The sequence below is a fragment of the Myotis lucifugus genome, unplaced genomic scaffold, assembly GCF_000147115.1.
Source record: "Myotis lucifugus unplaced genomic scaffold, Myoluc2.0 scaffold_74, whole genome shotgun sequence".
In the NCBI taxonomy this organism is placed as follows: Eukaryota; Metazoa; Chordata; class Mammalia; order Chiroptera; family Vespertilionidae; genus Myotis; species Myotis lucifugus.
The window spans coordinates 1,387,796-1,413,914 of NW_005871122.1; the positions used below are offsets into that span (position 1 = coordinate 1,387,796).

At 38.0% G+C, this 26,119-nt stretch overlaps 1 protein-coding gene across 2 annotated transcripts in view; it reads left to right on the top strand.

Annotated features, from left to right (window-relative positions):
• The window catches only part of DIAPH3 (diaphanous related formin 3), a 511,880-nt gene that overhangs the window by 302,566 nt on the left and 183,195 nt on the right, over positions 1–26,119 (top strand). For both annotated transcript variants that reach the window (XM_006090522.3, XM_023755349.1), the window contains one exon: positions 6,033–6,162. In XM_006090522.3, coding sequence (XP_006090584.1) covers positions 6,033–6,162 — 130 coding nt within the window. The remainder of the gene's footprint in view (positions 1–6,032; positions 6,163–26,119) is intronic.

Here is a 26,119-nt window from a genome sequence, read left to right on the forward strand (position 1 = left end):
TTTTTATATATGAATGCTATAAATTTATCTAATTATCTATTTTACCTAGTATTAATTGACTTCTATCCATCTTTGAAATCATTATTAAAGTTGCATTAATATATTAAAATTGTTGTGGCAGTACCAGCATAGCATCTTTTGTTAATATTAACATTTTTAATTCCATTCTTTTTGGAGGGATACATTCTCTTTTTGAAAAAATTAGTGTTTATTTTTAGTATATTTATATATAAGAAAATATTATTTATTCTATAATTGTGGCTTGGTTTCTTTAGTGAAATTGACTTTTTGAACTGAGAAAATAGCCTTTTTAAAAATATATATATATATATTTGTATTGATTTCAGAGAGGAAGGGAGAGGGAGAGAGATAGAAACATCAATGATAAGAGAATCATTAATTGGCTGCTTCCTGCACGCCCCCTACTGGGGATAAGACCCCCTACTGGGCATGTGACCTTCGCTGGAATTGAACACAGGACCCTGTAGTCCGCACGCTGATGCTCTATCCACTGAGCCAAACTTGCTAGGTCTGAGCAAATAGTCTTTGTAAGTTTGCATTTACACATCCATTTTTGTGGGGATACCTTTAACTTATATTTAAAGATGTTATTTCATATATTTACAAATCACTTTATTCTACAAGGGATTTAAGATGAAATATAATGTTATTCTGTATACTTGTTTAAGCCTGTTGAAGGTCATACTTTACTGGTGTGTTTTCATCCAACCATATTCATATATTTTGCCGGGACTAATTCATTAGCAATATGGAAAGACTTGCTGTTTGAACTATAGGATTCAGGTGGTGTTTTATGAATTTAATAGATAAAAGAATAGAAAAAAGCATGCTCTCAGAATTAGAAATGACCTGAGGGTAGAGGGTGTTCATTGTCAGAGGCTTCACGGCTAGACTTACAGGTTATAGAGCTTCAGTATTTTAAATTCCAATAATGCTCTTTTGTCTTATTACCATTTGTGTCCACTGTGTTTTTGAGAATTTTATTTCTTTGGATGCCTAATAATAAGACCCATTAGAAAAAGACTTTTTTAGAGGAACTATATTTATAGTGGTTTAGAACTTTGAATTCATACAAACATGGGTGCAAATCTTGGCTCTACCAGCTATCTAATGCGGTTCACTACATGATCTTACAAATAAATATCTTTTGTTCCTACCTTAATAATGGGTATAATGATAGTTCTTTTTTTCACAGGGATGTTGTGTGTTTTAAGCAGAATACTTTTATACTGTCTCATAGTAAGTGCCACCTAAAATACCTGCTGCTGTCATCCTCAGCATTAATACTATTCACAAGCTAGGGATTTGTAGGAAGTACATGGGGCCATCACAGATGCTCATAATTTTGTCATCTTTTCTAGTGGTTGGTCAGCAATGTCTACAACATCTAAAATAGTGCTGTTTGTATACATATTTAGATTAAAGGAACATAATGGGAAGAGAATTACTAATTTAACAATATTCTTAAGATATGTTTAATTATAGAGAGAAAAGGGTTACAGTCTTTGGATTACAAAAATCAGCAAGAATATTCTAAGGTTTATTTTAAGAATGTTTTTTTATTGTGACTACACAATAGAATATTCTTTAAATGTCATCCAAATTTGTGCTGAATACCTTAGAAATATTCCCAAACCTTGCATTGTAGCAACAAAGAACTTGTACTCCAGACTGACAACTAGGCCATGATTTATTACAGGATCTGCTTTTAACATTATTTTGTCTGGAATGAACAGAGCAGTTGAAGAAAGTCCATCCATCTCTTTGTTTATTTGACATCTGCGCCACATTAAATGTACCTTAAAGAAACAATATATAAATAAGAAATTCTACTTAACAGTGATGATTACTCATCAGGAAGATAAATCTCTTGACAATAATACACAAGGAATCCTGTCAAGCAATGTCTGTTAAATTTAAATGAAGCATATTTTAAAACCGGAATGAATTTTCAAAGCAAATATTGTAGTCTCAGTTTCTTTCCAAAGTTAGCTTTACAGAATGTGTTCATGTTGTTATTTCTCTTCAGCAAAATTGTCACTATCTCCCAAGCTTTCCCCTTCTAGCTCAATCACTGATTATGTTTGATATGAGAAATTAGTAGAAATAGAATGTGCCCTCTGTACTGTTAATGTTTATCAAGAAGGTTAAAAAAATTGAGCAGCAAGTAGATAAAGATTTTGACAAATACATTTTGTTGTGTTTTCATGCTGTTAGAAGGAGTCTGTTATTTTTTTATTTTAATTATTTGGGGAAGGAGGGAGGGAATAGAGTATTTGAGGCAAGAAGAATGCCTTGGCAATATTGCGCAATTTTTTTTCTGAAAATGTTAGGACCTGAATAAAAAATGTCTGGCCTACAATTTAGAGCCACATAGTTTTTAAATGAGACACCAGGCATTATCAACAAATGGTCTCTATTGATGTTTCTTATCTGAACTTTTTACTAAATTAGGTTTAATTTCAGATTTATTCATTAGAAATTTGCAGGATTTGTGTGTGTGTGTGTGTGTGTGTGTGTGTGTGTGTGTGTGTGTCACAATTGTTAAATATAGATTTTGGAAGGATAGGAGAATACTTCCTTTTACTAGTCAGAGTATACTTTTTAATATTAAGATGTTACCAATTGCAACTTGCTAGTCAATTGATGTTTTCAATAATACAACCAAGATAACCACCCTCCTCCATAAATTAGTGTTTAGCTTTATGGTTGTCTCTAAGTTCTTGAATGTATTTGACCTATGCACTTAATTTTTATTAAACTTGTAGATGCTACAAAAACTATAGTATTTCCAGAATTCTAAATTCTGAATTCTTATTGCTCATAAATAAAGATTAAGGTTGATCCACTTGGTCGTTGTTGGATCCCAGAGATTTCTTGACATATTAATCCTAGTAGTTGCTGGCTGATTAGCTACATTAAAAATAGTACTGGAATACTCTTTCCACACTTTACAAAGTACAGAAGTAGATGGTGCTTGTCTTAGCATTCCACACAGGCTGTGTCGAGTTTCACATGAAAGGAGCATGATAAGGAAGGGTGTAAACTGAGGACAGTCAGCAGCTGTGTGACCACAGAAGGGACAGGATCCCCCAGCTAGTCACTGCTGTAAAGGGGATGGGTGGGTGGGGGCAGGGAATAACGAGCTTTGCTGCTAGGATGTTTAAAAAGAAAAAAAAAAGAAAAGAGAAGCAGCTTTTATGCTAACTATTGTACAAGAGAAAACTATTATATTTTGCTATAATAGTTTCCTATTTGTAATCTGGCCTTATCCATTTAAAATGATAGCATGAATGCAATTATATGGTGAAAGGTAACTTTTAGAAATTGGATTAACATTCTCAGCATATGTACAAACTGAACCTCATAAAATATTCTAACTGGCCCAAGCATGCAAAAATAATTTCTGAACTGAGATTATAATTAGGCTTCTTCATTTTTATCCAAAATATTGTTTTAAATTAGACTTTGATATGCCTACTGACATCAAGTTTACTAGAATGTATACTTAATTATTTTGGAGTAGAAAAAAGAGTTCTCTTTCTCTGTCTAGTTCATATTTTTATTCCACTTATGTAAAAATCTAAGGTCCAGTAACTTGCCCAAGGCTAAGTAACTAGTTAAGAGTGTGTTTTAACATTATCAGGTCAACCCATGCATGTTATTGACCATTAATCTAGCTAGTATTTGGGTCACTTTTGGAGTATACTCCTTCAAAACACTCAGGTGGGTGTTGGGATCTCTGTTCCTTTTAAAAGGCATTAAATAGCAGATTAATGTTTATATCAGTTTTTAAAGTGCCAGGAACCATTCTTTATTTTCTTTTTATGTAAGTGTTGTTGGCATACAATATTATATTACTTTCAGGTGTACAATATAGTGAATCAACATTGGTTGGTGTGTTGTACAGGTCAGTGTAGCATTTGTACCTATTACATCGGTAATGTGAAAGTCAGACTGTCTAGAAGGGTAGCTGTATGTACCCAAGAGTCTGCTAGTTTTTGCATTAATAAGTTGTGGTGTGTGTTAATATTTATGGTTGTACAGTATCGCTCTCATTCTTCTATTGTGTAGTAACTTATACAATAGGCTTATTATCTTCTTCTGATAGTAATATTTAGTGATGGTGGAATTTGTAAAAATATCACATATGGAGATATATTTATATATTTATATATATACTCACACATGCATATTTTAAAGTGGGAAATTGTCAGAAAAGAGCAAGTAAATAGGGCTGTTCCCAGTTAGGTAGGCCAAGAGTTTCCAGCTCTAAATTAAATCCTGGTATGCAAAGAGGGATGTTTTTCCACTCTCATATGTGTATCTGCTCTAAAGGATTACTCAGTTGTAAGGCACACCACCAGATTACTTGTTTGTCTTGTCTTCACACCCAGTGACTACACAAAACCCAAGCTAACTCCCTATTTATTGTTTAGATTTTAGCTTAACCTCATCTCCTTTCTGATTGCATTCCTTGCCCATTTCCGGTTAGGATGGGTCCATCCTGGTCTTCAAGCCACTGTTCTTCCTTCCCATTCTGTATACCTCTTTGAGTTTATTTGATCAAATTTTTAGCTTTAGGGGCTACCAGCTCACAAACTGGTGCTTAGACCAATTCACTCCCCTTAAGTTCCAACCCCCTGAAGGATTCCTAACAGTTTGTCACCTTCGAGGGGATAAAAATGTTTTCTTAGTGAGAAAAATGTCTTACTGTTGTTATATGTAAAGCACAGATATACATACAGTGCATAAACAGATGTACAATGTACCTATGGTTTTTAAATTTCGTAACAATTAGGGGAAAAAATGCTGTAAAAGCACCTTTGCTGGTAGTAATGAAAAAAGGTTGAGGACCACTGTTCTACACCTATCCTTTTTGGACATTTCCAGTTTGATATTATTTAAAACCTTCAAACTCAACTTGTTCATAACTGAAATTATTTTTTTTTCATTGCCCAGCCCACCCAAATCAGTTGTTATTTTTTTCGTCTTGTCTCAATTAATGGCATTGCTTGAATTTCCATGTCCACTCTGTCTCATTACTCTATTCCCAAAGCATCCCCTCAGCTCAGGCTGTCTGTCGTCTTTCCCTGTCTGCATTATTGCTACAGCTCTTTAAATTACTCTTCCTGCTTCTGTTATCACCCTTGCTCTAATCTTTTATCCACGCTGCCCTACAGGGAGCTTTCTAAAATGTACATCTGGTCATCTCTCATCTGTTTAAAAACTCCAAATTCTCAGGGATCAAAATCCTATTTCCATTGCATGACCTACCTTTCCTTTTATTTTCCTATCTTTTCAGATTCATAGTTTTTACTCTACACTCTTGCCCTCCCCAACACACACTTGTATTTTGGAGACATTCACGTTCCTCACATGTGCCATTTCCTTCCTCGTCTATGGCCTTTAGCAAAAGCTGCTCCTTCTGCAATGGTACTGAGCTTTGGATTTCTTCTTCTCTTCCCTACCCCATACAACTTCCTCTCTACCAATGCTCAATTTAGATGTCTTGTCCTCCTAAATGTACTTTGTGATCAGTTTTACTGTACTATTTGTCACACCAGGGTAAATACGTATTTTCTGTTTCTTTGTTTTCACTCAACAGCCTGTTGAGGAATTACTGTCCTCTGTGTATTTCTGACTCCTGCATTATCCAGCAGGCATTCTATCAGCATGCGCCAAATGAGAACATGCTCAAATGTGGGGGTAGTTTTAGGTACCACTATTGTATTGACTTTCCTAGGAATTTACCATATATTTTCCCCTATAAAATGTCACATACTAGATTGGATTGTACTTATTCCTTCTTTTCAATTAATGTTATTGACTTTAATCAAACAAAATGTTAAGAGTAGCTTTTCAAGTATTTAAATATTTGCTTTTCAAAAATAGAATTAACTAATTTTACAAGTCATTCATTCTTATCTCCAGAATACTATATTACCATTTTAATAGACAGATTTTCAAAATATGTTTGACCCCGTTTTTCTCTCTCTCGTCCTATTTAGCTAAAGGACACGAAATCAGCAGATCAGAAAACAACACTACTTCATTTTCTAGTGGAAATATGTGAAGAAAAGTACCCTGATATCCTAAGTTTTGTGGAGGATTTGCAACATTTGGACAAAGCTAGTAAAGGTTTGTGCTTTTATAGAAAACATTTCATTGCTCTGAGTCTTCAGTTTTTAAAGACAGAAAGTAATGCCTTTTATTTAAGCATGCTTGCTACTTTGTCACAGTGTTTTCATGCTGAATACGTCACTTTAAAAATTGAAGTTATAGAACATTTGTTTTCTGATTGATCATTACTGCTGTTATGATTTAATTTGATTAGATAATGAGCCCTATATTAAAAAATGCCTGGCAGCCGCACCTCTGCTGCTGTGCCTGCTCCACTGGTGTCCGCTGTCACACTCCATGACTCAATATCATTCACAAGCACTTGGTACTGTTATGTGTCTAGTAATCAGTGTCCCCTGTTTTTCTGAGTCCTAAGTCTATCTCCACCCACCTTGCAGGTGGAGCCTGCTTTCTCTGTCCTGGTAGACACTGAATTTCCAGAGATTCGGTTTGCTCCTTCCTAATGCTAACCTTTGTAACCTGCTTCTGGCCCCTGCTCTGGTTAGATCAGGTTATAAGGGTCATAGAAAGGATAAGGCCATTATTAATACTTGGATATAAAATGATCAAATGCAATTTTTTGACCACCTGAAGAATCCAGTTTTTATTTATATATCACATTGATCCTATGCGGGGGAAAAAGAACAACAAAGCATTAATTGGCTTCCAATAGCTAATTTATGAATACTCATTTTTATGAATATATACGAATGTATTGCTATATAGTTTGGAAGCAACTCACATGAAATGGTGGACTATATGTACTATTTGTGTTGAACACTGGCCATTAGTAATGTCAAAGTATTTTGTAATCTGTTTATTTCCTTCTTAAAATTCAAGTTTGTCAACTTGAGAATACTTAATTTTTTCCATATTATTGTGAATACTCCTTCTTAAAGAAAAAAAACATCACTTTTATCATTCCCTGCCTTCTTTAAATGTTTTTCCTTCTATAAAATAGGGATTGTAGCTAAAAGGCATGTGATTAGATGAGATGTTCTTTGACACTCATTCCTGAGATGTATGTTTCTTTGAAGTGTACACCTCATACAACCTGGGGGCAAGGGAGTGTCATGGTGCTGGAAATATTGGTCTGGATTTTTAAGATTAAAACTAAACTTTTAACTTTATTTTTCACTCCTGCCTCCCAGTGCTCTAATGATGTTGAATTACTTACTTTGCCCTTACTTTACCTTAAAATGTCCTTGGTAAAGAGAGAGAGAGAGAGAGAGAGAGGGAGAGAGAGAGAGAGAGAGAGAGAGAGAGAGAGAGAGAGAGAGAATATGAATGTGTGTGAAATGAAAATAATTCAAACTATTTCCTTATATGAAATAATGTGAGATAGGGCCAACAAGCATAGAGAAGAAAACATTAAAAATAGCTCAGTGATACTTAAAATAGTTTTTAAATGACTGGCTTTTTAACTTAGGGAAGGCGACATTTCTGAAATGAGATTTCTGATATTTTGGAATACAATTTGAATTAATGGCTTGAAAAAGAATTGAAAATGGGTGTTTTTGATGAACATTAAACTTGGTAAGTAACAGAGTGGTAGAGGAAAAAGTGGTCCAAAATGCCTTGAAATATAGAGGAAATTTTGTGGGGTTTTCTAGTGAAAAAGTAGTTTAGTAGTTAACAGTTTATGTAAACATTAGGTTATTTAGCAAGAATTAAAGCAGTGCAAACATTTTCTGCCTGATAGCAGTTTCTATTTCCAGTCAGTTCACCATCTTTCCTACTAGTTCTGAAGCTGAGCAGTAAGCCTGAACATACTTCTGTTTCAGATGCATTTCTCATCCGGGAATTTACTTTCTAGCAGTTTTGCTTGTAAATTAAGGTTTTGAAATATCATTTATCTATCATGACTCATTTGATTGTACTTAAAATTCTGTATGAATATTACTATGTTTTGCTTTTAAAAAATATTTAACTTTCATAAGGGCTTGCAGAGTTGTAACTTTGTAATTAGATTTTTCTGTTTGTTTTCTTTCCTGATGTTTCTATGGGGCAGTGGGGGCCTGAAGGGGTTTAGTTTCCATCTGGTTAGCAAAGGAACACATATATGGATGGGTCAGCAGATACCGTTAATGTGTTTCACAGGGAGCAGCCAACTTCATATTTGAAATGAAATAGCCATTACTAAGATAATTTATACTGTAGGTGATTGTTGACCTAAGTTCTTTGTATGCTTCTATTACCCTATTAATGAAGGAGATTTTAGAGGAATGATTGTGATGTTTTGGATGAAATAAGTCGGTTTGCTATGGAGAATTTCAGTGCTCTCATATATCATTATTTAAAAGTTTTCAGATTTGAAATCTCCTCAGTGAGCTATCACATGAATTAAATAGTACCTTTGTTTTTGAGATAAAACAAATCTTGGCCATTAGGTACTCCTGGATCAGCAGGGGGAACTTGCATTGCAACTAATGAGCTTACCCGTATGACAATTTTCGAAAATCTACTTCATTAGGGCGGCTTCTTTTCTAAGAGATAATAGCTTACGGCTTATCTGTTGTATTTCAGTGAAAGTATTTTGGCTCATTATTGTATTTCTCTACACCATTGTGATAGTTCTTTCCTTTTCCGACTTCTCGGGGTTGAATGCATTTTCCTGTGTCTAAACAAGTGGAATTAATAAACTCTGAAATACGAAGGTTTTATAGATTATTTCACATAACCTCTTTCATTATTAAATTGGAATGATATTTTATTAATGAGTAGGAAATAAGACAAAACTGTGGGATTTCTTGGGATGTATTAAAATAAAACAAAGGTAAGTTTACAGTGTCACCTTGTTCAGCTCTGTCTTTTTCAGGGTTATCAAAGCTCTGGCATATATTTCCATTATCCTAGATAGTGAACTCTGAATTCCAGAAAGACTGTGCTACTTCACTCTGTAACTATTCACTCATTCATACAACAAACATAGTTGTGTGATTAGTCTGTGCTAGAAACTGTTCTTGTCTTGCTGCTGATCCATGGCATAGTTTCTGTGTCTTGGTGCAATGCAGGCTCCCTCACTCGTATCTGGTTTCTTCCCAACTGGTTCTGCCCTCTTATTCTCAGTATCCTTTACCTCCCCTTCTTCTTCTATGCAGCCTCTAAGTATTGCTGTTATTAGCCTAATAGTGAATTCTTCTCTTCTTCCCTCCTCCCTACCCCCTGCACCCCCTCCCCCACCCATGGCTTCTCCTCAGTTGATCTCTCTAGTTCCCAAGGGCTTAAATACCATCAAAACATTAATGACACAAATTTATATCTGACACTTCCCTTCTGAGCTCCACACTTGTATATCTACAAGTTTACTTGCCTTCTCCAGCCACATCTCAATGTGTAAATCACAATGTGCAATAAAATGTGGCTCTTGATTCCTGTACCCTTAACCTCTCCTCCCCATTTAAGTACGTGAAACCTTAGTCCCTTTCCTTCTATTCCCTTTTCTTATTTGCCATGTCATTTTATAGCCTTTCAGTATCTCAACTGAGAGCTGTGTGGTAGATTTTAAGGTAAATCTGTAGCAAGTGGCAGCTGTGACCAAAATGCTGTCTCCTTCATCAAGTAACAAAGTCAATATCACCTTCTCTTTTGTGCTTTTTCGTTATTGGAGACCTCACCTAGCTTTTTATGTATTCTACTTTGTCCTTAAAAAAATAAATTTATAGTTTTTTAGAAAATCTTAGACCACTATTTAAGAACTTCCAGTATATACTAGAGACCATTCCTGGAGCTGCTGGGAATGTAGTTAGCTTCTAGAGAAAAGACAATATTCAGTGTACTATCAGAGTGGATTTAATGATCATCCATTTTTATTGTTACTTTTTTCTGTTTCCACATTTTTACCTTTCAGGAGTATTCTTTGATATATATATTCTTCTATTTTATAGACTCTTTGCTTTTAAGGCTTTATTTGTTTGCTTTTAGCTAGTAATTTCTTAGTTTTACCCAAATAGTTGTCTACTCAAATACATCTCTTGGTTTTTCAATTCCTTGTGACTTTCCAACATTTTATGATAAATGCCTTACTAAATACCAAATGTTTATCTTTTATGCACCTACTGTGAACACTTAGAACACTTAATTTCCAGGTGGCTGCCACCTGGAAACTGCATAGTGTTTGAAAATTTCAAATTCATCTGCTATAACAAATAGAAGGCATTTCAAAGCCTTTCATTAACCTCCTATGCTATTGACTTCCAAAAAGCCAATTAAAATTTGTTAGTGAATTTGATATAATTATTTTGAATATTCAGTATTATTAATTCAATTGCATTTTATATTTTAAATATATATTGTCAGTGCATTAAAATATTTATTGTGCAACAAATTTACAACATAAATAGCATTGTGTTAGAACCATTATGTCATGAAGGTTATTGCCTCATAATTTTGTGAGACAAATAATTCATGTTTCATATCAATTGTAGGATATAGAAGTTTTTGAAAATATACATTAGGATACATTTCTCCCAATATAGTGAAGTAGTTTGATAGATACATATTACTGGTGGAGGACATTTATATTAAAATAATTTTGTTAGAGGAGACAATCATATAGGATATTGCTTTAATTGAATACATACACACACACACACACACACACACACACACACACACACACACACATATATATACTGTTTTGGGCTGAATTCTATCCAAATATATTGAAGCCCCAAGCTTCATAACGTGACTATATAGTTGGAGAAAGGGCTTATAGGGGTGATTAAGTTAAAGGAGGCCTTTAGGGTGGGCCCTAATTCAACCTGTCTAGTCACCTTATAAGAAGAGGAAATCTCGACTTACAGAGGGACCCCCAAGATGTGTATGCACAGAAGACAGATTGTGTGAGGACAGCAAGAAGGTGGCCATTTGCAAACCAAGGACAGAGGCCTCAGAACAAACCAAACCTACTGACACCTTATATTGGACTCTAGAACTTTGAGAAAATAGATTTTTGTTGTTTAACCCACCCAGTCTGTGGTATTATGTGATGGTAGTCCTAGCAAACTAATACACTAACTTCCCTTGCTTGTTTTTTTGGCTATAGAATAGAGTAGTCATTACTGAATGATTATTTTACTTTATCAGATCAGTTGAAGACACAGTCATAGACCTGCTGTGCTGAATGTTCATTCACTAGTAATCAATAAAGTAATATCAAAGGTTCTTGTACAAACCACAAATTATCACATGCTTTTAAATAGTTACAGGTGTACCTCAATTCCTTTTTTGAATAGACCTAACACATACGTATATTAGGACATGTATAAGGAAACACTGAGGTATTCTAACCCTGAAATTAAAAGTAAATAATTCATGAATATATTTTATTTTATTTTTTTAAATATATATTTTATTGATTTTTTACAGAGAGGAAGGGAGAGAGATAGAGAGTTAGAAACATCGATGAGAGAGAAACATCGATCAGCTGCCTCCTGCACATCTCCCACTGGGGATGTGCCCGCAACCCAGGTACATGCCCTTGACCGGAATCGAACCTGGGACCCTTCAGTCCGCAGGCCGACGCTCTATCCACTGAGCCAAACTGGCCAGGGCTATATTTTATTTTAGAATGCATTCATTTTTAATGGGATACACTAAGTTTTCCCTTTTCTTTTACTTATTATATCCCAATGTTTAATTTATTTGCCACTTACTCTTGTTTGGCTAATATAAAGTTCTTATTTTATTATAAGCAAGTAGTTGATAAAGACTAGTTACACTGAATCATCTTTTGACACTTCTCTAAAAGAGTAGAAATGGAAAAATGGTTTAGCCTATTTTTTTTTCATTACCCTATGGAAATAGTGTAAACATTTGGTGTCCACTAATGGTGTAGCACTGGTTTCACAGGTAGAAGGTAGAGTAACAAGCCATGTCTGTAAAGCTAGTCTATGACTTCTGTGTAGTCAGGCCTCCGTGATCTAACCTGATTATCTGTAATCACCTAATAACTAGACCTAGGAATCATAAAATAATTTTAATGTTATTACAAGCCAAATATTAAAAAGGTAAACTTATTATAAAAATGTGATCCACATAGTTTTGCATTCATTTACTAAAAGGGTGGTATTTGTAAATTAGCACTTTAACATAAAATGTTATTATGAAATATAACCAGGCCATTCACAAGGAAATTACAGGATATATGGAAAATACTTACAGCGCCCCTTGAGCACTAAGAAGCCACAAGGTCCAGGTTGTCTTCTGAGCAGCATTTTGTTTTAAAATCCTTCCAGTGTATTTTCAGGGGATATCTATGTAGGGTTGGCATCAGAAGTTTAAATTGGAGACTTTCATGAGATAATTTTATAGTGCAAATATAAACTGTTTTGGAAAGCAGCAGAATAGAATATAGAAAGAACATGACCAAAATCCCTGGAAGGATTCGTGATTCTATGGCCTGACATTGAAGAACACTGAGCAGGGAGGAACTACTTCACCTAAAGTTGTTTTTTTTTGTAATACTGAGCCAGGAACGTTTCCTGAGTCGGCTACTGCTTGGGTTGATGGATGATGATGAAGAAGGAAACCACATCAGGAAGACCTCTATATCTTTTTGGAGGTTAGCAGATGGAAAGTGGCATCAATATAGCATTAATCTTTTCGAGAAACTAACAGTTTACAGTGTTTGCAGATTTTGGCCAGCTACAGATTTGAAATAGCTACTCACACAGTTCTATCAGTGTCACTCACGAGCCATAGCGAACATCAGGTAGCAGGGCAGGATCGACAGTGACGGCCAAGGTCTTGGAGCTCTTAGACTGCTGCCATAAAGCAGTATTTACTGCACCTCCATCTTGCAACATGAAGTGGAAGATTACAAACAAGGTAGATGAAAGAAAATTTCAGAATGAGAGCATTCTGAAGGATAGCTTAACATAGCAAATCCATATACCACAGAGAAATCTAACAGTGGGCGGAACAAACACATTTATGGCAGTCTGTAGCATCTTGTTGCTCACCAGGTTGACATGGGACTGAAGGGTTGAAGAGGCGTTGACCAGATGCAGCAGGTACTGTGTTTATGCAGCATACAAAATGTTGAATTAGTAGTTATATTAACTTTGTAGGGCTACCATAACTAATTACCACACACTTCGTTGCTTTAACCAACAAACATATTCTCTAACTGCTGAGGAATACAGAAGTCTGAGATCAAGGTGTGGGTAGAAGTGGTTCCCTCTGGAGGCTCTCAGGGAGGAACCACCCAATACCTTTTTTTTTAGCTTCGAGTGGCTGCCAGCACTCCTGAGTGTTTTTCTGCCTCCATTTCATATTGCCTTCTTTGTGTCTCTGTGTCCTCACCTCTCCTCATAAGGACACTGGTCATTTGATTTAGGGGCCACCCTAAGTCCAGGATGACATCTCGAGATCCTTAACAGATTCCCTCTGCACAGATCTTATTTCCAAACAAGTCATGTTCTGAGCTGCTGGTAGCCATGGATTTTGGGACAATCTTCAACCCAGTATCGCCATCCTTGTCATCGGTCCCATAACTGAAGGTAGATTATAGACTTTGAGTATTAAGAAACAGCCAAGGGAAATGACACTAATAAGTATGTATATATGGGAATCATCTATCATTATGTTGTGAAACATTGTGTGTTTAATGGTTGTTGGTGAGTTTATGGAACACCCTTTTCTTATATGCAAATACCAAAGCAGTTAAAACCAAAATTTATAGTATGCCTCCGAATTTAAGGAGTTTTCATTTATAGACAATGACAATTACAGTAATTCCAGTAAATGACATTAGTGGGCAAAATAAAACGTGGCTCCAGTTAGATTGCAGAGGCAATGTATTATTATTTTGAAGCTAGACAATTGAGAATCAAACCCCACATCTACCTGTTGATAGAGGTGTAACCTTAGGTGACTGGGTTACAGATTTGAAATAGCTACTCAAACAAACTAAGTCCCAGAGAATAAGGAAAATTCTCTGGGACTTTGTTTTTTGGTTTGTTTGTTTTAACCTATATAATGGGGATTAATAATTGTGCTTAAGTCAGAGATTTGTAGTAAGGATTAAATAAGTTAATATGTAAATACTAGAAGCCCATTACACGAAGATTCGTGTAATAGGCCTTTCTTCCATCTGGCTGCTGGCACCAGTTTTCCTCCAGCACCCGGGACCCAGGCCTTTGGTCCGGCCGCAGCGAGACTTGGCTTTTCCCCTCCAGCCGTAACGAGGCCTCTTCAGTCTTCAGTCTTCAGTCTCATATGCAAATTAACCGCCATCTTTGTTGGGTTAATTTGCATAGTCACTCTGATTGGCTGGTGGGCGTAGTGGAGTGACACCAATTTGCATGTTTTCCTTTTATTAGTGTAGATTCTTAAAGCTTGAATAGCACCTAGTAAGCACTATATACATATTCCTACATTTGTTGTTGTTGTTGCTGTTATTTTTCAGTAATTATTTCCTGTTATCATAGATCTGCATATGTTGTCAATAAATGTGCAAGTAATCATGAGTCTCTGTGAATAATATAGAATTTTAATATATATTCTCAGAAGTTATTGCAGCACATTACAACTGTGTCTTACCTGAGACTTATGCAAGCTTTAGAATATAAGGCCAAAAACTTTATAGATTTATGTTACTGGAAAATTTTGACACTTTTCTAAAAATTAGAGAAAAATATCCATGTTGGAAATTGCACAAATCATAAGTTCAATGAATTTTCACCAATTGCACATTCTAGATTAGGGAATGGAATTTGGAAAATGAGTTCTCTTTGCCCACTTGTGCTCCAGCCTGTCACTTTATTTTTATTTCATAGTTTGAGCTTTGATACAAGATTTCTTTTAAAAAAGGGTTCTACTACTACATAACCTTTAAAAGCAATTAGTCTTCCAACAACTCTTCAGCAACTTTGAGGTTATTTTTTTTTTTATGGAAGTGTTTGAATTTTACTTAAAAAACAAATTTATCAGCCCAGAATTATAAGGAGTGCCATAAGGAAATCGGAACTAACACTTTTAAGGTAAATGATATAAGTGAGAGAAGCATCTAAAAAGATGTTTAGTAGTACTCACCTTCAGAGGAAAACCTAAAGAAAATGTTTTGCTCCTCTCAGAAAAGGTCATCTTTAAGTATAGATTTAAAATTGATCAGTAGGGAACCCCTTTTGTTATGCAATTGTCACTGTGATGGCAATTTGTCAGCAGCTGTTTGTCAAACTACATATTTTAAGGAAGAAAGAACTAGTGCTCATTTACAGTTTTTGATATCTTCTGACCTTATAAGGAAATAATCTTTCCAAAAAAACATATCAAGCCCTTGCTGCATAGTAGACACTGTCCTAGGCACTAGTATTAACAAGGATTAGACTTGACTTTGAGTGACAGGAAAAAAATAGCAGTGGCTTAAATAAGATATTTTATTCATTACCTCATTGTTTATTTAATGCCTCTTCTGTCTCAGGCACCAGTATTTGCAGTACTGGATAGAGTACATGATCACAAAGAAAAGTCTCTGCTCTCCTACAGGTTACTTATTAGGTGTGGATACAGAACATAAATGGAAGAAAGCAGCCAATGTATATTATGTCAGACAGTTGGCTTTGGAATTCCAGGGCAGGGTTTTTGGAGTTCATGTTGAGTGGTCAGGGGGGCTTGTAGAGAAGGTGGCCTTTGTGCAAAATTTGAAGGTGTGAGGTGCCAGCATATGAGTATTTGGAGAAGCACTATAGGCAGAGGGGAGAGCAAGTGCACAGGCCCCACAGTATGGAAGTGAGGCTGAAACAGAGGGCGGAAGGGAAGTGTAATAGGAGGTAAGGTCAGAAAGGTAACATCCTATAGGACAGGGGTGGGCAACCCCTGGCACGTTTGCTAAACATGGCACGCTAGTAACTTTTGCTGGCACGCGAAACCCTTTCTTATAATCTTCCATTTACAATTTTTTTCTTAATATCGACTTTTTTTATTTTTCAGATAAATTCAGTGTAGGTGCATCTTAGATAAATAAATAATTTTACATAACAAGTTATCTTAAAGACCATAGACATGGATTGACCAGAGAGGGGAAGAGCAATTTCTATGCCTCTGCCTTAACTCTCCCTGCCTTCCTAGATCCGACCAGTGTTTTGGTTTCATCCACATACACATGTGAATCTTTGTTCTCAGTGATGAATTTTGTTAAGTCTCGTAATAGGAGTAGTCTGACGGATGAAATTAGTAGCTCGTGCATATCTCTGAAGGTTACGAAATATAAACCTGATGTAAAATCTCTGTCATCAGTGATGCAGCAGCAAAAGTCCCACTGATAATATCAAACGGAGTCGTAAAGTTTTCTGTCGGACTATCAGTGTACATGTATACATTAAAAAATAAATGTATTTTTCATAATCATATACTGTGTTTTTGTCACTCGAATGAATTTTATTATTTCTTCAAGGTTCTTCACATACGTACACCTTAAGAGATATCAAGTAGGTGTAACATGTTCTCAAAAAATTAGGGTTGGCACGCAGAAGAATTTTGAGTCAGAGATTTTGCTGGTTTTGGCATGCACTCACAAAAAGGTTGCCCACCCCTGCTATAGAACATGATTGGCCATTGTGTACGGATTTGCCTGTACTCTGAGATGGGAACCTTTGGAAGGGTTTTGAGTAGAAGAATTGTGACAGTCGGGCATCCCACAGATACTAGGAAAGGTGTATGGGACAGCCCCCTGAGTTGAAGGGAGAGGGCGCTCCCCTCCTCCTCTTCTTGGGAAGACTTCAAATGAGTCACCCTGAACAACTGCATTGTAGTAAAGCCAATTTTTAAAGAAGTGAAGTTAGTAAATTTATTAAAGAAAAAAAAAAAGCAAGGCAAACAAATCTATCAAAATACAACTGGTCTATAAGGCCCAGACAGACTTCCCAAGTAATTTGGTGAGTGAGTGCACTGGGGTGGCTCAAGGGGTTATATACCCTTCTGTCTATAAGTATTAAAATTCCTCTGCCGGGTATCTTGGTACAGATTAACTCTCAAGGTTCCCTTTTTCCTTTGTTATGGCTTTCCCAAAATTCATGAGAAGCACCTGGCAATTTTATCTTGCCAAGCCCTGAGACTGCTGGCTTCTTAGTTTAACGGTGCCCCCTACCCCCCCTTTTCCTGCATTCTTTAGTTAGGGATGCTTTTAACCATTTGCTCTCAAGTGTCCTTGGTTTGGGAAAGATAATGGATTGTTATTTGCTAGCTAGCTGCAATCTGTTTGGCCTTGTTTAATTTTCTTGTCTCAGTTTCTCTATTTTCCTAGCTTCTCACTATCCTGTAACAAAATGCTATCTGTCTGGTATTTTCAAAGGATTGCTTTGGCTATTGCGTTGAGGAGGTGGGGGGAAATGTGGAGGAACAATGGTAGAAGCAGTGAAACTGTCAGGATGCTGTAATAATAATGCAGGGGAGATATAATGTTGGCCAGGAGGAGGTAGCGAGTGTGGTAAGAAGGATTTAGACAATGAGTTTACATTGAAGGTAGAACTAACAGGATTTCCAATATGATTGGTGTGTGGGGTATGAGAAAAAGAGAGGAGTCATAACACCAGTCATCGACTGAGATGTAGGAGTAAAGATCTAGACAGGAGAACAATTTTGGAATTTTTCAGGTCCAGAGATGTGCAGCTCAGGACTTGTTAGGCTGCGTGGTCTCCAGTAGCCATTTATAAAAACTCACCTCAGAATTTGCAAATCTGTCATTTTATGCTTAATATTTACTATGGACCACATTAAAACCTCCCTGGCATACACATGCACACAAAACCATTTTCCTGAGGGAACATTTTGAATTCTGTTACAAACCCCCATATTATGGACCTCTTTTGTTTAACACAGGGGTCCTCAAACTTTTTAAACAGGGGGCCAGTTCACTGTCCCTCAGACCGTTGGAGGGCCGGACTATAGTTTAAAAAAAAACTATGAACAAATTCCTATGCACACTGCACATATCTTATTTTGAAGTAAAAAAACAAAACGGGAACAAATACAATATTTATATTTGCATGTGTCCCGCGGGCCGTAGTTTGAGGACCCCTGGTTTAACATTTATTTACCACTAGAGACATGGTGCATGAATTTGTGCACAGGTGGGGTCCAGCTGGCTCGCCCCGATGGGGGGCGGGATCGGAGAGGGGCCAGCTGGGGGAGGGGCTGTAGGAGGTTGGCTGGCCGGCCCCGCCCCCGATTGGGCCAGTTGGCCTCCCTGAGTGTGCGTCATAGCAACCGGTCATTCTGGTGTCACTTGGCTTTTATAAATATACATGTTCTTTTTAAAAAATCTTTATATATTTTTTAATTGATTTCAGAGAAGAAGGTAGAGGGAGAGAGAGAAAGATACATCAATGATGAGAGAGAATCATTGATTGGCTGCCTCTTGCATGCCCCACCTGCAACCTGAGAATGTACCCTGATCGAGAATAGAACTGTGACCTCCTGATTCATAGGTCAATGCAAAACCACTGAGCCACGGTGGCTGGGCTATTTACCATGTTCTTAAACATCTTATTTATAACAAGGAATTCTCAAATAATTATAGGAAAGTATGATTTTTCAATTAGATAGGCTTCTCCCACTAATATTGTTTTATCTTCTAAAAAGCTATTTTGCCTTCAAACCTCTGCATAGTTGAGGAAGACAAGGCTGCTTATTTCTCCCCAGCGTGAGTGAAATGGGACAACAGAAATGGCTGGCGCCCTTTCATTGGCTGTGCCCATCATTTCCTCTGCTTGCCTTCTACCTTTCTTCTCTCCAGGTTCCCACCAAATATAGGCAGTTCTCTTGCAGTGTGATGTTAGCAATAACAGCAAACCCCTCACTGTACAGAGTATAGTAAATTCACTGGGCAAGGCAATAATCAGGACAATGGGAAGAAAGAAAAGCTGAGCAGAGGAGGGTGGGCCACTTGGTGAGGATAACTGTCTACTCGCTCAGCATTGCTTCTTTCAATTTATGTTTTTCTGTTATGAACAAAGCTGCAATTTATTTTGAGAGTGCTTTTTTACCATCTTGTTTCAATTTATATATTTTCAAAATAGTAGTAGGTTTTATAATGGTATTCTAGAACTTAGATTTAGTTATAGGCCTACTTAATAAGAAGAATTTTTAATGCTATCTGACGTTTTTGTGCATCTAATTCATTATTTATAACTGGCATTTATAAAATATTCTTAATCTAATCTAATAATAGACAAACAGAGTAATTGACCATACCTTCGCTACGCCTCCCATTGTCTAATCAGCGCAATATGCAAATTAACCGCCAACAAAGATGGCGGTTAATTTGCATAAGTAGGCTCCAAGCAGTGGAGCGAAGACTGAAGGCGAGCCGGATCCGAGAAGACAGAAGAAGGAAGGCGGCTCTGGCCGGGGCCACGAAGACTGAGGATGGAAGGCAGCTCCGGCCAGAGTGATGGCCTGGGTCCCGGGTGCTGGAGGAAAACCTGTGCTGGCAGCCAGTAGAAGGGAAGGCCTATTGCATGAATCTCTTCGTGCAACAGGCCTCTAGTAGTTTTATAAAATACCTTTATTATTAAAATCATATAGGAAAAATTATTTTGTTGGGAGCCTGAAATACTATAGCCTCTAGTTTCCTTTACAAAACAATTGTGTTGGTGAGTGTAGGAAGGTTAACTTAGGTTGAATGAATACATTATTTTATGGTAATGCTATCAGAGGAGTACACAAGTGGTATTCCTCCATTGCTAGCGGGGTTCTTGAGGTAACACTGAAATAAGCACTTTCAGAAGCCCTTATGGGAGAAGATGTGGTAGAAGACTATTTGTGTGGAGTATAGTCCTCAGTTTCCAGTGTCCCATTTCCCGTAAGTCAGTCCTGAAAGAGGCCAGTGCCTAGGCCAGTGATGGCGAACCTATGACATGCGTGTCAGAGGTGACACGTGAACTCATTTTTTTGGTTGATTTTTCTTTGTTAAATGGCATTTAAATATATAAAATAAATATCAAAAATATAAGTCTTTGTTTTACTATGGTTGCAAATATAAAAAAATTTCTATATGTGACACGGCACCAGAGTTAAGTTAGGGTTTTTCAAAATGCTGACACGCCGAGCTCAAAAGGTTCGCCATCACTGGTCTAGAGCTTCCATTCCATGTTGCAGCCTGGCTAGTTCAGCATCAGGTTGAATTAAAGTCCATTACACCATTGTGTGGGTTCCAAATGGCCACAGCTCAGGTGGGTGTAGGGGAGCATGACACCCCCCACAACAGGAGTCCTAAGAGGGCCAGAGGGCCAAAGGTCAAGAGAGTGCACTCTTTTGTCTAGGAGCTTAAATATTCAGGTTTGGCACCCTTGCAGTGGCCATTCTGACCACTGACTTGCTCCCAGGTGTGATTGACAGATAGGTAAGCACCTTCCCACATCACTCAGACCTTACTGGGCATGTATCCAGACTGCCTTTGTCCAGTCCCTTCCCCCATCGATCAGCTGGGAACAGACTTGGAGAGTGTTAATTGCAACTTTCCGACAGAGCTGTATAAATGGCATCCTATATCATCTAGTCTTCCTTCATTCCTTTCCGGTTAAACAATAACCAGATTATTTCAGTGGTATCAGTAATAAGTTGTTTAAGCATTTTTTAAAGAAATCAACTTCTCTGGAATATGTCATGATACCTAACAGTGAATGACATTCTTTGTAAGCTTGGTATGAAATAATAACCAACTACTCCAGGACATATTCACAGACGATTATTATTTAATTACAAAGATTACTTAAATGTGTGTAATAATCTCTACTCTCTCTTGTTATTTGAAATTTTAACCTGGTAAATCATTGAAGCCATCATATTACAGAAAGCTTATATTCATGATTGCTTTAAACTTAAATATTTATAGTTGTGATTTTAATTTTTATTCAAAGCTTAACACCTCTAATGTATAATTATCATAATTACAAGGAGACAAGTCTTGTCTTAGATTTTAAGTTTCTAGATATTTAATCTGTTGTATTTCCCCATTTCATTTTTTTAAAATCTTTATTGTTGAAAGTATTACATATATCCCCCTTTTCCCCCCAATTGACCCCTTCTAACCCACCCCTACACCCCACTACAGGCTTTCATCACACTATTGATGAATAAAATATGGTGTCTTCCCTTAAGAAATTCCTGGTCAATTGGGAGAGGAAGGCACATGAAAAAAATAAAATAGAGTGAGGTAATTGCAAAGATGATATAATCACCAGGTATGAAGGTAGGGAGAGCAGCTCACCAGGGGGCTGGCTGGAGTGTTTGACTCTTGCTATAAAGTATGAAAAGGAGTGACTCTGGCGGAGCCGACAGGCTAGTAGACATTATTTCTAGCTTCATGTACAGAATGGATGAAGAGGAACAGGGTAGGGAATGCAGAAGCAGAATGCTGTTTTAGAAATAAACTGGGCTGAATTCGGATTTGAGTCAAGACACATTGTCAATGTAAGCAGTTTGCTGGCTGGTTTTAAGCAGGAAAGGGATGTTTAAGTTAATGTTGTCAAGTAAAATGCCAGGGGTGTCATGATCGTTTGGATCTGAGGGTTGCAGGAGAGAGAAGGGTCAAGACTACTAGGTTTCTAGCACAGGAAAAGAATCCATGGTTCTGCCTACTGAGGTGTGGCGATTACAGAAGGGCATTGTGTTGGGGCAGAGACACAGATGTATGAGGTGACAGAGACATCACCTCTGTCTGAACATTAACTGAGTCCAATGCAAAAGTTGAAATTGCCTTAAAATAATCTAACTCTGTTTGATGATGACTATTTTTTGTTACTTCTAAATCATGAAAAGGAATAAAAACTAAGATTAATTTTTTGGTAAAAAAAATGTGACAAAGTTGAAAGATAAAATTCATGCACAGGTTGTGACACCAGTAAATCAACACTTTTCTGATGTGGACAATTTAAAACTCTCCTGTAGTTCGGATTCCAATATAAAAAAATATAGTCACTGACCTCAAAGAATATGACACGTGTGAAAAACGTGGTTAAATTATGTTTGAAGATGTATAAAGGAACTAGCTCTAGAAATATTGCTGAAAAACAAAAACATTAAGGAAATGCTTAAATATTCTTTAGTTTTACACATCAGATGACCCCAGACACTATACTATGTTTTTTTAATATTATTTAATGTAAATTGCTTTATTTAAATTTCTGCAGAGAAAATTTACTAGAATATATATATTAAAATATATTACACTCAATATTGATCATATGCATAAAATCAAAGTATTGATGAAATTATTTATCTTGATGCTTTATAATTTCAGGTGTACATGCACACACTTTATCAATTTTACAACACGTTTCCAAATCTATGAAAACTGCATGATAAGATATAATATGAAATATTTTACAGATCCCAGGTATGGATAATTAGTAATAATGAAAGAGGTAAACTTACCATTCTTAGTAATAGCAGACCTTCATTGTCTACCCCTTCTGCCCTAAGCAACACCTAAATATGCTGTTGTTTACAGATATAATTTTCACCTGTGCTGGTTTCATTCAAAACAATTTTGGGTGTGTTATCCACCATGCCGATTCCTACATTTCCACGGTTGGTAAATGAATCTTTGGAGAAAGCAGTAGATTATATTTTACTAGGGGCCCAATGCACGAATTCCTGCACCTTGAAAGGAACTGTGGGCTCTGAGACTGCAGTGGGAACAGGGGTGGGTCTCAGCCCATACTCCATGCCCCTTCCTGGCTCCTTGCACCTTGCCCGCGGTCCCCTGTCTGCCAGCAGCCCCTCCCACTGCTGCCGATCCCATGCGCTGATGGTGCTGGTTGCTCGCTCACGCTGATGATGCGGAGCAAGGCGCCAGCAGCGGCTGCAAGCAGCTGCTGCCCTGATCGCCCCTCAGGAGGAGGGGGAGGTGGAGAAGGCCTCAGGGGGCGATTGGGGCCAGCAGCCACCGCTCACACCCACTGATGACGCCAAGCGATTGGGACTGGCACCAGGCGCCGACAGCATGTGCGAGTGGGGCTGGCAGTGGCTGTGAGCAGCGGCTCCAGCACCGGCTGCAGGTGCGAGTGGGGCCATTGCTGGCAGCAGGTATGAGAGGCAGCTGCTGGCCCTGATTGCCCCTCAGGAGCAGGAGATGGTGGGGAAGCCCTGAGGGGCAATCAGGCTGGCAGCCACCGCTTGCACCCACGATTGGGGGCAGCACCAGCAGTGGGTGCTAGTGGCACCGGCACCAGCAGCAGGTGTGAGTGCCAGGCAGGACCGCAGCGCGCGGGAGCAAAGAATTTTCAGTAACCACATGATGCTTTCCCTGATGACAGCAACCGGCGCCCTGCATCGGTCTGGTGCCCCCGCTCACCTGCTCCACCATCCCGCCGCGGCTGACGCCCGCCATGTTCCACATGTGCCCCCTGGTGGTCAGCACACGTCATAGTGACTGGTTGTCCGGTTGTTCAGTTGTTCGGTGTTCGGTTTTATATATATATAGATTAGCCTAGAATTTGCACCTGCATTTCTCTCTTCCAGTTGTCCTTTGGTTTTTATTTAAAAACCAACACTGAAAAGTTGATCAATTGGGCCTAAGTCCTCTTAACTATAATGTACAGGCAATGTCCTTGGAGACGGCTGATGAAGCGTGAGTCATAGCTTCGTGGGGTTTCCATCTGTAGAGAAGCCACAGAACCATTTCTTTCAGGCGGCGTACTTTTTATGATATTCACCTTAAATGTTTAAATATGCCACAGACATTCCTAATATTTTACTCTTGAAATTAGCAACTTTTCTTTTTGGCCTAACTTCCATAACACTGTTCCCCCTGCATGATGATGGTGATTTACTTTCACTTCGATTCTAATATTAATGACTTCAATTGTTAAGCTCTTCATTTTTTACTGAGTTCTAAGAATAAGAGTAACACTGCATAGTGTACTCTATTTAAAAAAAAACTTCATCCTATGTTATAACCTTTGATCTTTTATGAAATATCTGTGAGGTAAAAACATGAGATGGGATTCTTCCCATTTCACTGATGTGCAGACTGAGTCATCAAGAAGGTGCTTCAAATCACAATGATAGGACAAAGTTGCTGACCCACAGGCTACCAAGGAGTTGGAAAAGGCACAAAAGATCACCTAAGAAGCCTTTCATGTGAACCTTGAGCCTTTCTTCTCTCATCCCACTGAGAAGCGCTCACTCACTGGAATGGCTCCATGTTCAGTTGCAAGCAGCTGGCCTCCTCTGAGGGCAGCACAGGCCTTAGACTGCTCTGAGGATGACCACTCATGAATCAGAAAAGTACTTCTCTTACACCTTCTCACAGCTCCTGGAGTTCTGCCCTCTGACCAGGCACTTCTCCATCCATGTAGTATGGTCTTTTTCCTGGTTTCTGACATAGAGCTCCTAAAACCTTTGAAGTTTCTTAAGCAATTGTGTATTTTCTTTGCAATGAGCTTATTCCCCTACAGATGGTAGGAAGGGGAACCAGGATGCTTCATGTTTAAGGGTTGGGGGTGCTATTGGCCAGAGCTACCAACCATGTGGTTAGAAGGTTAGAATTATCAGTCCACTCTCTGATCTCCAGGGAGGGGAGAGAGGGGCTGGAGACTGAGCTTAATCACTAACGAACAATGATTTAATCAGCCATGCCTACATATTGAGGCTTTAATAAGAATTCTGAAACTACCAGGCTAAGGGAGCTTCTGTTTGGTGTACACATTGATGTACTGGGAGGGCAGTGCACCTGGAGCAGGATGAAAGCTCTGTACCATCTGTGCCTTGCTCCCCTTTCCTTGCCCTATGCATGGCTTTAATTTGGCCTTTCCCAAGTTGTATTCTTTACTTCCTGAGTTCTGTTGAGTCATCCTACCACAGGAACCTCTGGATTTATAGCCAGTCTGTCAGAAGTATGGGTAGTCCTTGGGACTGGGGACTACCCTGTGAAGTGAGGGCAGTTTTGTGGAATGAGTTCTTAAACCTCTGGGGTCTGTGCTAACTCCAGGTAGTGTCTGAATTGAGTTGAATTGGAAGATACTCAGTTGGTGTTAGAGAATTGGTAAGTATTGGAATAATGTATTTTGTGTCAGAAATAAACAGACCCACTATGTTCTCTCCCAATGTTTGCTTTGTACTTTTTGTTATATGGGAATCCCTCAGACTTTTATGAGGCCTTCCTCTAGATCTTTCCCAGACTTGATGTGTGTGCATAATTAAATTGGATCAGTAGACTAAACCATCATATTTTAAGTATGTGGTTTTGTTCAATGGTTGTAATCACATTATATTTAAACTAGAGGCCCGGTGCACGAGTTCGTGCACCAGTGGGGGGCCCTCGGCCTGGCCTGGGGGATTAGGCTGACACCGGCTCTCCGACATCCTCTAAGGGGTCCTGGATTGCGAGAGGGCGCAGGCCAGGCTGAGGGACCCCACTGGTGCATGATTTGGGGCCAGGGAGGGAGGAGGGAGGGCTCCAAGGCATGTCTGGCCCATCTCGCTCAGTTCCGATTGGCTGGACCCCAGCAGCAACCTAACACTCCCGGTTGGAGCGTCTGCCCCCTGTTGGTCAGTGCATGTCATAGTGAGCAGTTGAGTGGCCTTAGCATATCATTAGCATATTACACTTAGACTGGTTGAACGGATGACCGGACACTTAGCATAATAGGCTTTTATTATATAGGATGTTCATTTAAAAACATATAGCAGCATATTTATCTGTCATCCAGAATGCTTGGGTGTTTTCTCCTCCATTTAGTCATAGGTGCATTACTTAGTATTGCACTAGGCAAGAATGTACAAAAAGAGTTCAAATTCTGGCTTCGTCATGTTTCAGTTGTTCAACTTTTACTTCACCCACTTTACTCTAATTTTGTCATCTGTAAAGTGAGGATAATAATAATATCTATATCATAATGTTTTGGTGAGGATTAAAAAAATAATGCAGAACACTTAAGACAATACCTGCCTCAGTAAATTTTAGCAGCTATTACTATCATTATCACTGCTATGACCATTACAACTATTGTTATTATGCTACTAA